Source organism: Misgurnus anguillicaudatus, chromosome 19 (assembly GCF_027580225.2).
Source record: "Misgurnus anguillicaudatus chromosome 19, ASM2758022v2, whole genome shotgun sequence".
Lineage (NCBI taxonomy): Eukaryota > Metazoa > Chordata > Actinopteri > Cypriniformes > Cobitidae > Misgurnus > Misgurnus anguillicaudatus.
In genome coordinates, this window is record NC_073355.2 from 36,506,539 (window position 1) to 36,521,370 (window position 14,832).

The following is a 14,832-nucleotide window of genomic DNA, read 5'->3' on the forward strand; positions in this document are numbered from 1 at the left end:
ACGAATTGAAAGTGAATCTAGTTCAAGTTTTATATCAATAGACAAAAAAAATATTAGACATTATTAGACACCAGTTTTAAAACTTTCGTAATAACCTGGAGTTGGGCATGTGCGCATGCGTCATCTCTTCAGTTCAGATATCACGTTGGTTTGTTGGTTGATCGGAACGGCTCTGTCGCTAAAGATCTCAGTGTAATTCGTTGTACTTTTACTTTCTTCTTTTATTTTTAGATATGACATTATTTTTTGTAGCAGGCTTGGTTGTTTGGACTTCCGTGTTTAATGCACTAACTTAAATGGCCAAACTTGGTTATGGACTTCTGCACTCTACTATACTGCTGACCCTAATATTGTTGACATATGGGCTACTTACCCTGGCACATGAAGCCTTTTCAACCTCAGGAGAAATAAAGGGTTCAAAACCCTCATACAGAAATTTGAAATCTCAAATCAATGTAAGCAATACTTCACATCCCAGGGATAAATACTCCGATCAGTGTGGTTTACCTGTGGAGAGCCGTATTGACTGTGCTCGTGATAGATCTTTAAGTCAGGATGCCTGTGAGAACAGAGGATGCTGTTATGTGCCCCTACCGCAGTCTGGATTTGGTGGGCCCCCATGGTGTTTCTACCCAGCTTCTTTCCCAGGCTACAAAATGGGGGCCCTGGTACCTACTGAGAGGGGCCAAAGGGCCATCCTGACCCGTTCCACCCCCTCTTACCTGCCCCGGGACATCTCCACACTGCAACTAGATGTGATTGCCGAATCTTCAGGTTGTCTGCATCTTACTGTGAGTGATGCTGTTTTTGCAAACACACATTTTTTTTATTTAAATCAATACAATAGTTACACCTGCCTTTAAGTGATGGAAACATAAACTGTAACATAAGTTGTATGTTGAGTTATGGATTTGAAATTAATTTTCTTTTTTCTTCAATTTCACTTAAATGCAGATAAAGGACCCTTCAACTGCACGATATGAGGTCCCGTTTGTGACCTCTCATCCCAGGGGCCACCGTGACACACAAAACCCTCTCTATGAAGTGGAGTTTCAACCAGACCCCTTTGCTTTTATTGTTCGCCGCAAGTCAAATGGGCGTGTTCTGTGAGTGCAGATTTTCTTTATCTCTTGAATAAAATGTTGAAACTGCACAGGTTTGTGTTACAAATGCTTACAATTTTTTTTATGCAAGCATGATTTCTTATTTTCCATCTTCAGACTGTGGTGCGAGTTTTGCACGGTTATGTTACAAATGCAAATGCTTTGAATGTTTGCTCTCCTAGTTTGAATACTACAGTAGGGCCCCTACTGTTTGCGGATCAGTATCTACAGCTCTCCACCTGTCTTGCTTCCTCATTGATATCTGGGCTGGGTGAGCATTACACCCCCATAACGCTGGACCTCAACTGGACCTCTGTTTCATTATGGAACAGAGACATGGCGCCCCATGTAAGACCTACATCGTATTTCACATTCTCCTTTAACTTCCTCCTTGGAAGTGGTGCTATAATTAACATTTCATATGGTCCTTTGTAGAGAAACGCCAACTTGTATGGCTCTCATCCTTTCTTCATGATCCAAGAAGGTGATGGACAGGCGCATGGAGTCTTTCTTCTCAATAGCAATGCAATGGGTATGCACTTGTCCTATTTGATACGGATTTCTTGAGTTTAATGTGACATAAATGGAGGTCTCTAATTGTGTTTGGCAAATGTAGAGGTGGTGTTACAGCCCTATCCAGCATTAACTTGGCTTACCATTGGAGGGATTTTGGACTTGTACATCTTTTTAGGCCCGAGTCCACAGACTGTGGTTCAACAATATCATGAGATCATAGGTATAGAGCAATAGATTTTACATATTTGAGCTTTTTATCTACAATGCAACTTATTTTTTAAAACTTATTTGAGGTTTTCCTGCAATGCCCCCTTACTGGTCACTGGGGTTCCACCTCTGTCGATGGGGCTATACTTCAACCAACATCACAAGAACTGTGGTACAACTCATGCGCCAAGCCCAGTTCCCTCTGGTACGTAACATAATAAATCATGTCTAAGATTGTGGATTGAATACTGGCATGCTTGCATGCTGTATAGTATGCAGGGTTGCAAAGGGGAGTTTTGGAAATATTCCAAATTGGAAACTTAAAGGTAATTTATGGGAATTATTTGGAAATAAATAGAAGAGGTAGCAGGGCTCCAGACTGCCACCAAATGGTGGCATTTTTCCACCAAAATTTGAGAGTGTGCCACTGAATTTTACATCCAGTCGCACATGTGCGAACAGTAAATTTGACATTTTTTTGTGATGTGACACTGAATTTGAAACAGCACATTGTACTTTCTGCATCTATCATTAAAGTATTAGTAATACAGTGGAAATTAGTAGAAATGTGAATTTTCTGGTTAGCATGTTGATTTACAGTGTGTGCCCCTAAATTTTCTGGTTGCGCCCCTAAAATTTTCAGTCGACGGCCATTGTGCTCCTAGTGAAAAAAGTTAATCCGGAGCCCTGGGTAGCCCTACAACTTTTTATTAATTCCCATATATTCCAGTTAATTAACATTAAAATTTCCAGCCTTGAATATTTCCAGAATTTTGCAACTCTAATTGTTGTAATCTATCTACAGCGGGAAAAATAAGTATTTGACACATCAGCATTTTAATCAGTAAGGGGATTTTTAAGTGGACTATTGACACAAAATTATGCCAAATCAAGCCAAATATTGAAATCATACAAAGGAATAAGAACATTTAAGTATACAAGTTGAGTCATAATAAATAAAGTGAAATGACACAGGGAATAAGTATTGAACACACATTCTGTCACACATTTGTCTATCCGTCCATCCATCACTTTATGCATTATTTATTTATCACTTTTTTTATTTATCACTTTATTTATGCCTCTAGGACGTACAGTGGAACGACCTTGATTATGCGGAGCAAAGAAGAGTTTTCACTTTTGACCCACGACGGTTTGGGGATCTGCCCCAAATGGTTCATGAGTTCCATCAGCTGGGCTTGAAGTATGTGCTTATACTGGTAAATGGATGAACCAACTACTACTGTACTTCTTGCAATTATAGTTGCCAACAGGAAGTGACTCAAACATGCTTGCATCTGAATTTATCATTGGTTAGTGATTCTGGGTGTTGTAAAGGAATCAAATTATTATGTTAATGTGATTATGTATTAGGACCCAGGTATCAGCAGTACAAGCCCTCCTGGTTCATACAAACCCTTTGATGATGGTCTGAAGAGGGGAGTATTTATCACCAACTCCACAGGACAGATCCTTATTGGGAAGGTTAGTGCATTGCCACACACAAACTCGTGGGAATGTTACAGTCAATACAACTTAAACAAGACTTATATATGTTTTGTCTCCAGAACACCATTTTATTTGTACCCCTGCCTGCTCCGACCACACAGGTCAAAGTTTTGTGTCGTTGTTTCCAACCAGGTATGGCCCGGTCCAACTGCATTCCCAGATTTCTCCAATCCTACAACTATGGACTGGTGGATGGATTGTATCAGACTCTTTTACTACAAGGTTCCTGTGGACGGACTTTGGATAGTAAGTACTTACGGATGAATATACAGGGTTCCCACGGGTCCTCAAAATCTTTGAAAGTTTGTGAATCTGGGGGAAAAAATTCAATCCCCTGGGAAGTTTTTGAAAACTTTTGAATACATATATAGATGCAGGTCATTGAAAGAGCTTGAATCTATTTTATGCAAGAAAAAAATCCATATTATTCCCTGTGTAGTGTAAGATAATATCATAAAAATTCTAGACTTTTTAAGCACACTAGCTAAACTGTTCGCTTTAAATGTTTATATCTTCTGTATGCGAATGTTGATTCATACCAAAATGCTTTTTTGTATAGTTGTGTTTGACACATGAAAATGTCTCGGGTTATTTATGTAACTGTTGTTCCCTGAGAAGGGAAAGAGGCGCTGCGTCTCCCTTGCCATACTTTCTGCGTCCCTGTTACGCCGTCTTTGGCAATATTTCAGATAGCGATATACTTCCTGCTACCGCGTCACCCTGTCTTTGTCATTTAAGCCTCACCATTGGTTGAATTTGATATACACATTCAGAAGCACTTACCCCTGGAGGCGTCCCCTAAGTGTCACCGCAGTGATGCAGTGCGAGTTCCCTCAAAAGGCAACTGTAACAATGTATCTTTAAAGGTAACACAATGTAACCTGGCCATCACTTGAAATGTGTCCCCACATTTAGTACTTAAATTTAAGGGGAATTGGACTCGGAAAGTCCTTGAAAGGTCCCTGAATTTGAAGTTAACTAAGTTGTGGGAACCCTGAATATATACATATACAAATTTGTGATTTTTTTGGGGGGGTGACAAAACATTAATACATGGATTTCTGCTTTGCATTTAGTCTCCTGTCACCCCATCTTACATTATTTTTTGCTGGGTTACAAAATATTATTGTATATCACATGCACCTACTGATATAATTCTGCCCACAGGATATGAATGAGCCGGCTAATTTTGTTCAGGGCTCTGTGAATGGCTGTCCTGATACAGACTTGGAAAGACCACCCTATACCCCTGGTCAGTTAGTAAACTCCATAGTATAAACTGACTGTGTTATTAATTATATAAAGCCTGTATGAAGAGGTCTGTTTTGTACTGCAGGTGTGATAGGTGGCCAGTTAAACTCAGGAACACTCTGTATGTCCGCTCGGCAATATCTGTCCAGTCATTACAACCTTCACAATCTCTATGGACTCACTGAGGCCATCGCCACCCACAGGTCAAAGAAATGTCTACAGTTTATTGACTGTATATCAGTTGGTTTATCTTACCAGCTTTAGTAACTTTTGTATTTCAGAGCTCTGTTAAAAGTCAAGGGCACTCGACCGTTCGTCCTCTCCAGGTCGTCTTTTCCAGGACTGGGCCGTTTCTCTGGACACTGGACAGGAGATGTGCGGAGTGACTGGGAACAACTGCGCTTTTCCATACCTGGTGACGTTGTTTTTAAAGTGGACTACAGTAACCTTTTTTTTGCTTAGTATATCAGTCTAAAACATGCTATCCAACTTCATTCTTAAAGGAAAAACTTTGCTTTGCTTTTTATTATCCATGTTTATGTGTCTGTATCAGGTGTGCTGCTGTTCGGACTCTATGGTGTGCCGTTGGTGGGTGCTGACGTGTGTGGATTTGGTGGGGACACCACTGAAGAGCTGTGCGTGCGCTGGACACAACTGGGAGCCTTTTACCCCTTCATGAGAAACCACAATGACAGACCCAATGCCGTGAGATATAGATTAACTCTTTACAGTCTGTGAGAGAGACAGCTGATTCATACTTTATGCAAGTATGCAAACACAAACATTTAAGCCACAATATGTAGGATTTTCACCACTAGAGGTCACTATTACACAATAACAAATGCAAAGCTTAAAAGGATAGTTCACCCAAAAATGAAAATTATGTCATTAATAACTCACCATCATGTCGTCCCAAACCCGTAAGACCTCCGTTCGTCTTCGGAAACACAGTTTAAGATATTTTAGATGTAGTCCGAGAGTTTTCTGATCCTCTATTGAAAATGTATGTGCGGTATGTCCAGAAAGGTACTAAAAACACCATCAAAGTAGTCCATTTGACATCAGTGAGTCAGTTAGAATTTGTTGAAGCATTGAAAATACATTTTGGTCTAAAAGTAACAAAAATAAAGATTTTATTCAGCATTGTCTTCTCTTCCGGATCTGTTGTGAACCGTGTGCACAACGCTGCAGTAATGCTGATGAGGTACGACGCTGCTGATGTATTATCTGGTGCGCCCGAGCACTTGTTTTTTTGCGGCCGAGCCTTGTTTACAGTCTGAGGGAGACACACGCTGTAAACAAAACAATCTTCGCAAACATGTCTGAGGATAACACGTCAGCAGCACTGTACGTCAGCAGAGTCACTGTGCACGCGGCCTCACAAAAGACTCACAACGTGCCGAATTACCACTTTGGGTGTGCATTATTTTCTTATAATTCGATGGCCCGTCGTCAATTATTCCTTAAATCTATTTTTAAATATACAAAAATTGGCCAAAAAATATATTGGTGAAAATAAATTTTTGTAAACATATTTCAATACATACATTTTTGGCCATTTTTTTATATTTTGAAATATATTTAAAATTATATTTTTCATATGGTTTTGGGATAATGTAAGTACACAACTGCATTAAATATATCATAGCATGTGATTTTTGGATATTTTATAAAAAAAATCTTACATATTGTAGCTTTAATGTAATCTCTATTTTGTTTGCCGCATTGTATTCTTATGCTAATCCAGTTAGCTTTGCTAACACGAGCTATATACAGTCGTTTGTAATTTGTCAAACTTAACTTACTCTATGGTCAGTATTTTGCTGAACAACTGTCATACGGTGGAGCAGATTGAAGATTATGATTCTTAGCAAATTAATGTTAGCATTCAAATGTATATTACTAGCAGTGGCGGCTGGTGACTGTTCTTCAAATTCAAAATATGTGTTCGGAGTGTCATGTGTGTTGCACGTGTTTTCAAAATATGTGTTAGTTGCGTCATGTGAACCATGTGCATCACGTGTTTTGTCAAAATAAGTGCCTGCTGCACACGCGTCAAAACCGTTTATGATAAAAGAGATGCTCATGTTCACAAAATACACGCAAGATATTACTATGATATTATGCGAGTATCTGGCAAACGCAAGCGTCTCTTTTATCACAAACTCTTTAGACGCATCTGCAGCAGACACTTATTTTGACAAGACACGTGATGCACACAGGATCTCTTGAAGCACAGAACACATATTTTGAAATGACAAACCACACACCAGACGGGCTACATACATGTTGTGACGAACCTCGCATCATGCGCCCACGAAAAAAGTCACTGGCCGCCACTGATTGGTAGCTGCCTGAATAATAACACAAATTTATTTCTATAGCGCGTTTCACAAATTAGCATTGACATACATATGAAGGTTGTCTGAGTATTGAGGTTTGCTACAGCAATAACACAAGAACATTTCACAAAACATTGCCCATGCATTTGTGTCTGTGTCCTTGCATAAAGTATATTTCCGACCTAACTGAATATTTTCATGTATGTGTTGTACATTTACGTATAAACATGTTCCATATTCTGTACTTTCAGCCGCAGGAGCCTTATGTTTTTAGTCAGCAAGCCCAAGATGCCATGAGGACTGCGCTGTTGCTTCGCTACTCTCTGTTACCCTTCCTCTACACGTTGTTCCACCACGCGCACACCTCCGCCAGCACTGTGGCTCGTCCTCTATTCCTTGAGTACACACTCGTGATCTAGAACAGATTCTTTATCTCAGTTAAGTTTGGTTCACGTTTCTAGTTTGTGCTTTTTATTCCAGATTCCCTGCTGATCCAAATTGTCAGACCATAGACCGGCAATTCCTGTGGGGAAGTTCGTTGCTTATCAGTCCGGTTTTGGAACAAGGAGCGGTAGAGGTGTCCGCCTATCTCCCTTCGGGGACTTGGTACAGTCTGCACAATGTAATCTTACTTTATATACAGTTTAAACTTGAAAATAAACATACTACAGGGGTCATATCTTAAAGCTGCAGTGTGTAATATTAGCTTTTTTTATTGCCATCTCTGTTTGAAAAAATAAAGTGGTTACTTTATGTACTTATATTTACATATGTTGAAAAACAAATGTAATTTACCATGAAATCCGACTCGACAGTTCAAGTTATAAATCATTATAATAAAGGCTGATTAATACTTCTGTGGCATAGGCTATGTCAACGCTTTCTCATGGCAATTCATACGTATTTTACAAGGTGGCTAATTCGTAATTTGTACAACCACATTCATACATTTTTAACGATTTGCCTTGACCCCTGTGATGTTGTGGTTAGGGGGTGGGTTTTGTTATTGTTTTTTTTTCTATGATAATCGTAAGTTTTTGCACAATTTAACTTAGTAGTAATTCATACGAATTAGCCAACTCGTAAAATATGTAAAAATTCGTGAGATCAGGTTTGTTTTCAGTTATAATTTTGCTTCGATGTCCGTGTTGACGTGCAATTACACATGAAGACCACTAGTAGGCACTTTCTATGGGCATGCTAATGGTGTAACTGTGCGTTCACACCACATGCGGAAGAGACAGCAAGCGCGAGTGATTTACATGTTAAGTAGGGCTGTAATAATTAATCGTGCAAATGCGCATTTTCTCAATGAATGAATTTTAACTATATTACAGTGAAATCCCTGCACATCCCAAAGCTAGGGGGCGCTCTCGTGCAGAAACTCCCTTTGTGCCACAGAAGAAGTAGCATTACAAACGCTATCCCAGGAAATGTCTATAAGGATATTTATATCGCTGTTCTTCAATTTGTATTTTCATAATAAAGAATATTTTTAATTAATTCATTTTACGGGTGTTGCTTTTTTAAATGCACGTTACAAACGACTCAGACTTCGTACTTACCAAAACACCGTAGTACACACACAAGCTGTGCATGAAACACAGAATCAATTTCAGACAGGCATTTTTAATGGGACACACGATTAATCGTTACAGCCCTAATGTTAAAGGCGGAGTCCACGATGTTTGAAAAACGCTTTGGAAAAGGAGACAGGCCGACTACCAAAACACACTTATAGCCAATCAAATCAAATCAAATGCCGGGTTGCGTATGTGTGGGGCGGGTCTATCAACAGAAGGTCCAGACTCTATTGGTGAAGGGGCGTGTTTGTTTGGGTGATTTCAAATATCAACATTGGCTTTCAAACATCATGGACTCCGCCTTTAAGTCAATGCAAAGACGCGAATAGGCATCCATGTGAATAACGCATGGAGTTGAAAAATCAGAACTTTGGCAGATATTCGCGCCACGTTAACCAATCAGGAGCTTGCTCTAGTAGTGACGTGATTACAGGAAGCGAGCGGAGTCGCAGAAGCCCCTCCCATGACGCGTATTTCCATGTGAATGTCTCGAATGACTAAAATTTCACACGCGGTTTTCACGCACGAATAAAGCGAGTAAACTCAAAATGTTCAAGCGTCCAACTTTGCACGAATAGTGCGTTTTTGCCGCCTCTAACGTGTGTGGTGTGAACGCACAGTAACCTACAATATCAAGGCAAAAGCCGAAAAAAGAAGCAGCGTATTGTGTACGTTGTTGGAGAAAAATCAGTAGTGATGCATAAACCGCTCCTTCATTTTTTGTAGCAGGGTTGCAAACAGAAATGTGTATGAGAAAATGCAACGCAGATTTTTTACTCGAGGGGGACATTTTTACGTTTTAAAAGTTACAGTATGTTTTTATATTACAATTTATTTCAGGAATAAATTACTCTACTTCCTTTTACAATAAATACATTTTCTTTGATATTAAAGCCTTTATTTGTTCATACAGGGAAAAGCATATAACAGCGAAGGCCAATATATTCTATTTCCTGCTTCATTGGACACCATTAATGTTCATGTGAGAGAGGGAAGCATTATCCCCCTACAGGTAACGTAATAACTACATCTAATAATATTTTTTGCTGTGCTACTATACTTAGATCTTTTGCTATGTGTGTTTCCCTTCGCTTTAGGCTCCTGCTTTAACTACTACTGAGTCACGCAAAAACCCTTTTATCCTGCTTGTGGCATTATCTGTAGTAACATGGAGCAAAGGGGATCTCTTCTGGGATGATGGAGAAAGCCTGGAGACCTTTGAACGGGGAGATTACTCATATCTTTACTTTTTTGCTAAAGAGGTAGAACGAATATATTGAGTATTCAGTTTATGCAAGATTATGTTTCGTTTAAAATAATATTCATCATCAGTTTAATTCATTTTTGTATTTCTTAGTCTTATTTGGTAGGTAAGCCAGTCAAATTAAATGGATCTCTTGACCATTTGGTCCTCGGTGAAGTGCGTGTTTTCGGGGTTCAGACTCCGCCTACAGCTGTATGGGCCAATGGGAAAAAGGCTCATGACTTCTCGTACAACACAGACACAAAGGTAAGCAACCTGTGACCCACGTTTGGTTTCTTGACATCTAGATGAGTTTTCTTTGAAGAAAGCCAGAAGACTAGGTTATTAATAATATTGCCTGATAGTAATGAGCAAAGCATGGGTTTCCAAGAGCTTGGATGTCCATATTATGTCCTTTTATATTATTATTTTATATTATTAGCAAAACACCAGTCAACATTATGAATTATAGTTTTTTTCTAAACTTGAATAATATGCATCATTTTGTAAAAATGTGTATTATATGTGTACAGGTTCTTGCAGTGCCTGACCTGGACTTACCCATGACTGCAATGTTCACAGTACAGTGGAGTTGAGGAAAGCAAGCATACAGTATAAGATCTGTGCTGTAATACTACTGTGTAAGATTAATCTTTTAGATAAATCATCAGGGGTCAATGAATGTTTTAAGCATCACACCCAGCCAATGCTGGTAGTTGTTATGCAAAAGGATGCACTAGTAACCACCGATGATGAAAGAAAACCCAGAAAGGAAGAAATTGTGGATTTGTGCCATACCGTGTGCCTTTGGCAAAGAATGGCAGCTGCCAAAGTACACTGTATTTGCAGTATTTTCATCAAAGATAAGCTCATGTAAATATTGGATATATTATTCTTTGTATTTTTAGCCATAAATCATATTCTAACATGAATTGTTGTGGACTGAGATGATCGACTACAGGGGCCTTGATCAGTAAATCAAAATTAAGGATCAGTACTACACTGTATCAGTACGGGTTGTGGAGACACTGGTATCATTGTATTTTTCTAATACATTGTTTCCCTGCTATTGCATTGAAATGAGACAACGGTTGCATTGTGTAAATTTTAGTGGCATCTAGTGGTGAGGTTGCGAATTGCATCCAACGACTCAGTCCACTGCTCACCTCTTGCTTTTGAAACACATAGAGAAGCTACAGTAGCCGTCACCGGTCAAACATGTCATCGTTGGAGACAACTTAGTAAAAAAGTTTGTCCGTTAAGGGCTTCTGTAGAAACATGGCTGCACAAAATGGCGATTTCCATGTAAGGGGACCCTCTGTGTATGTAGATAAAACGTCTCATTCTAAGGGAATAAACACATAACGGTTCATTATGAAAGGTCTTTATACACCCCTGATAATTTAGTTTTGTATACTATTTTGCATTTCTGTCAAGAGATCCTTCTAAAAATCACACACTGCACCTTTAAGTTAAACCCACCCTTTAGTTTCTTAAGAGACCAGCAATGATTGAAATACATTTTTCCAAACCACAAACAACATTAAGCCCTAAACCATAGAAAACTTTAAGAATGAATGTTATGTATGATGTTATGTAATTTGTAAAGCCCAGATCCCCTGGGGTGGTTTGTAACAGTAAGTGTTTTTAATCTTACTAAGTATTTATTCATGCATTGTTCATGGTAATGCTCATTTGTAAAGTTTATTTGTGTTGCACTTTTAAAATGCACATTAATTCAAAGCAAATTTACAGAAAAACATATTGTAGTAGCGTAAAAGTATACAAGTGTATTTAAACAGACAGATTAATGTCGCTCACAGGAGGCATGTGCATTTACAATTATAATTGCAAAAATATTCTGTGATTAATGCTTTAATGTTTAAAATAAAATGATGGATATAAGAAGTAAAAATTTATTAAATAGTTGACATTTAAGCTGCATTGATACAACGTTGAATGCATTACATACACTATTAATACATTTACATAAAATACAAATATGTTGCTGAACAGTCCATTGCAAATTGATGTATAAACTGATGTATAAAAGTTTTTGGCATAGGCTATACTATAGTCAATTCCACCGAAAATGCAATTGTCGGCTTTAAAAATACTTTATTATTTAAACCCAAATAAATTCTGTCCAACTCAAATGAATCTTTCTGATAACTTACAATTCATCTTTTCATTAAAAAAAACATCATCAAAACAGCAGCGTTCTCTGGTGCACACCGAAACGGTGATGCTGTAGCGCCCTCTTGTGTACATTTGAGGCTTGCCATGTATGGTTAACCTGTCAACTAAACACTACTTTACAAACTTGCTCCTGAAGGCACACCAACAGGATGTTTGATTGTCTGTCTCCTACATCTAACCCCATCCTGGAGTCTCTGCTAACGATCTGATGAGTGAATTGAAGTGTGTGTGTATGGGAATGGTTGGAAAAATGCAGTTTTGGTGTGGCTGGAGGAACAGGGTTGGGAAACACTGCTTACATTATTTCTGGGTATCCTTATTTCTTCAGAGTGAAGACAAACAGAAGTGTCAAAGAAGAAAGCTGATACGTATTTAGAGTTGCTAATATGTAAAGATTTATTTTTTTTGTTTAATAATGTTACTGCTTTAATTTTTGTGAATCAATAAAATTCATGAACTACATCGTTCTGTAGTGTTTTGTTATGTTTTTAAGCAAATGGACACTAATTAATCTTAGTAAAAAATAAAAATGCTTTCTTAATGTTTTCCTTGTTTGTATATTATTTATTAAAAACAAGCCCTCAGACATAACGTAAAATGTTTATTTTTTTATTTTGGCCACAAACATTTATTGATACCACATCAAAACGTTTTTAACAGAAGCAATCATCATCATAATAAATTGAGTCAACACGCGACCAATGGCCTTGAACGTCGCGTTTGGTTCCGGAAGCGGCGGAATGTCAGTGGGCGGGGCTTCGCTCAGCAGCGGCGCGCGGAGTGTCACTGACAAACGTTCAACGCAGCCCGTATCAAAAATAAACGAGCGCTTATGACATGGACGAGCAGCAGAGGTTTTAATCGTTTCTGGTGCTGAAGGTAAGCTCGCCGTCTGTGCGCGTTCCCTATGACTTGTGCGTTGTATGACTGACATTATTTGAAGTTATTCGTGCACCCGTCCCATATGGATCCAGCAGTAGCCAATTATATCTCTATTATAACGGGTCGCGCGGTTTGTCGTCTGTATTTATTTATAGGCGTTATGTGGCGCGTCAGAGTGGGACAAACAGATGTACATTAAAATCTAATGGTGATATGGGTCAGTCCGTCCCATCAAAGGGCAGATGATCGGATACAGGCCCGAGCAGGATCGATAAACACATGTCTGATCTTATGATGTTGCATTTTTTTATGAACTTCATTTGATGACGCGGTACACACGCACTGTTTTCTTATGACTTTTAAGTTTTTACTTGGACTAATATGATGTTTTTTTTATTTTCATATGATAAAATACTGTAGTGTAGCCTATTTTAGTACATACAAAAGTAGCCTAAATTGTAAATATATTGTTATAGTAATGTACTATAGTATTCTGTAGCGTTAACTAGTTAATTGATAAACTGTGCAGTAGGCTGTACTTTAATATTTACTATGTTAAAAACACTAGGAATCTCAGAAAATGGTTTTAATTGTTTTTTTTTCAAGTGTGTTATAACTCTTATTTGTTTTAATCACAAATAAATGATGTAATGGGTTCCTGAGAAAACCACGTGCAAATGAAAATGAGATCAAATAATATACTTATGAATTTAATATACTGAAATGTTACAGAATTTCTTTGTATTCCTGTCACGTCTCTCATGTTATACAATCTATAATATTTTGATCCTAAAGACTGAATCAGAATGAATGAATTAGTTTAATGGTTTAATACAGAAAATGGCAAATGCATAGGGATTTTAAAACCTTATTGCATGTTTAAAGGACATTTTATCAAATGGCCTTCTGTTGGATTTGTTCTTTCTGTTGTGTTTTTCTTCATTTTTTATTTGCATGTTTTCAGGTTTTTACTTGCACTGCCAAAAATTTCACTGCCCCCCCCCAAAATAAACATATTTAAAAGAATGATTTAAAAGTCAAATTTATTTGTATACCTATACATTTTATTTATAATTTTTTAACTCAATTTGCAATTTTAAATGTAAACTCTAATTCTGAAATTTCACAATAACTCGCAAGAGTGTCCACAACAACCAATAAGGTAGGAGAAACCTCATGACATTGCTGAGAAATTAACGTTCACGACATTTAAAATGTGTCTCGATGGTAACAATGCATATAGAATACATACAGACAAATGGCCACAGGCAGAAAAGATATTTTAGGAGGGGGCCAAGCACTAACCCGATCGGGCCAGTGACAATAGGTTTACTTGCCCGAGCTTCTCTCAGTCCAAGTTTCAAAATTGCAAATGCTTTCATCTGTGTTGAAAGTGGTTGCAGAAGAAACACACGCTTCCTTGTAACACACCTTCTGATAGCACAACATCCCATTTTCCCTTTAGTGTAGTGCCAGGATGTGGTATGTTTATTCACTGCCGTCGTGTTTGCACTGTATTTATGGCTACAAGGTATGTGTGAACTGCAATTGTACATGTAAGAAAAAAAGCGCAATATACTGTAACTCAATCCTCGAAGCAATCTTACCAACCAGGTTTGCTTCTCACAAATTCCCCGAATGCCTGATATCATATAGATTTGTTTTGAGAAGTCCAGAGAATTTCTTTGCAACCGTTCAGTTGTGAGTCTATTTGTTGTTTTGCCTTTCAGTTGAGGTTTGTTTTAGTATTAGTAATATTGTGTGTTTTTTCCTCACTATTTTTTTGTTGTCTGAAACCTCTTTATTTTGTCTAGCATGACAGGAAACCGATCTCTAATCAGCAAAACGGAGTCACTGCCACACTGTAAACCAGTAGAGGAAGTTCTGGGTAGAGTCATGATCACAGGACAAAACTGAAATCACAAAACTGAAGGAAATTGCAACAAAAGTTTACTGCAGACTTGAGGAAGTTTATGTGTGGGACAGAAGTGGCACAG

At 38.1% G+C, this 14,832-nt stretch overlaps 2 protein-coding genes across 3 annotated transcripts in view; both read left to right on the forward strand.

Moving 5' to 3' along the window:
* The first annotated feature begins 126 nt into the window (after positions 1–126).
* gaa (alpha glucosidase) lies at positions 127–11,633 on the forward strand. 2 transcript variants are annotated; one of them, XM_055194717.2, is made up of 19 exons: positions 129–791; positions 955–1,106; positions 1,286–1,451; positions 1,539–1,635; positions 1,720–1,839; positions 1,913–2,031; positions 2,915–3,046; positions 3,201–3,311; positions 3,468–3,581; positions 4,503–4,587; positions 4,672–4,789; positions 4,868–5,001; positions 5,140–5,291; positions 7,180–7,328; positions 7,409–7,550; positions 9,425–9,523; positions 9,609–9,773; positions 9,869–10,021; positions 10,288–11,633. In XM_055194717.2, exons 1-19 carry the CDS (start codon positions 297–299, stop codon positions 10,348–10,350), a joined length of 2,766 nt encoding a protein of 921 aa, XP_055050692.2. In that variant the 5' UTR covers positions 129–296; the 3' UTR covers positions 10,351–11,633. The 2 variants fall into 2 exon arrangements, with proteins under 2 accessions (XP_055050693.2, XP_055050692.2); XM_055194718.2 differs by lacking the exons at positions 9,869–10,021; positions 10,288–11,633 and having other exon boundaries at positions 127–791; positions 7,409–7,534; positions 9,609–9,747.
* A 1,039-nt stretch (positions 11,634–12,672) lies between these two features.
* tbc1d16 (TBC1 domain family, member 16) overlaps positions 12,673–14,832 on the forward strand; it is a 36,426-nt gene continuing 34,266 nt past the window's right edge. Inside the window, exon 1 of the mRNA XM_055194722.2 lies at positions 12,673–12,832. The gene's annotated coding sequence lies outside the window, so the exon portion shown is untranslated. The remainder of the gene's footprint in view (positions 12,833–14,832) is intronic.

Excerpts from the sequence above, each read along its gene's own strand:
- gaa (XM_055194717.2), top strand. The coding sequence starts at position 297 with ATGGCCAAACTTGGTTATGGACTTCTGCACTCTACTATACTGCTGACC. Across the intron at positions 1,636-1,719 it reads TCTCAATAGCAATGCAATGG|AGGTGGTGTTACAGCCCTAT; the intron begins GTATGCACTTGT and ends TGGCAAATGTAG. Across the intron at positions 4,790-4,867 it reads GAGGCCATCGCCACCCACAG|AGCTCTGTTAAAAGTCAAGG; the intron begins GTCAAAGAAATG and ends TTTGTATTTCAG.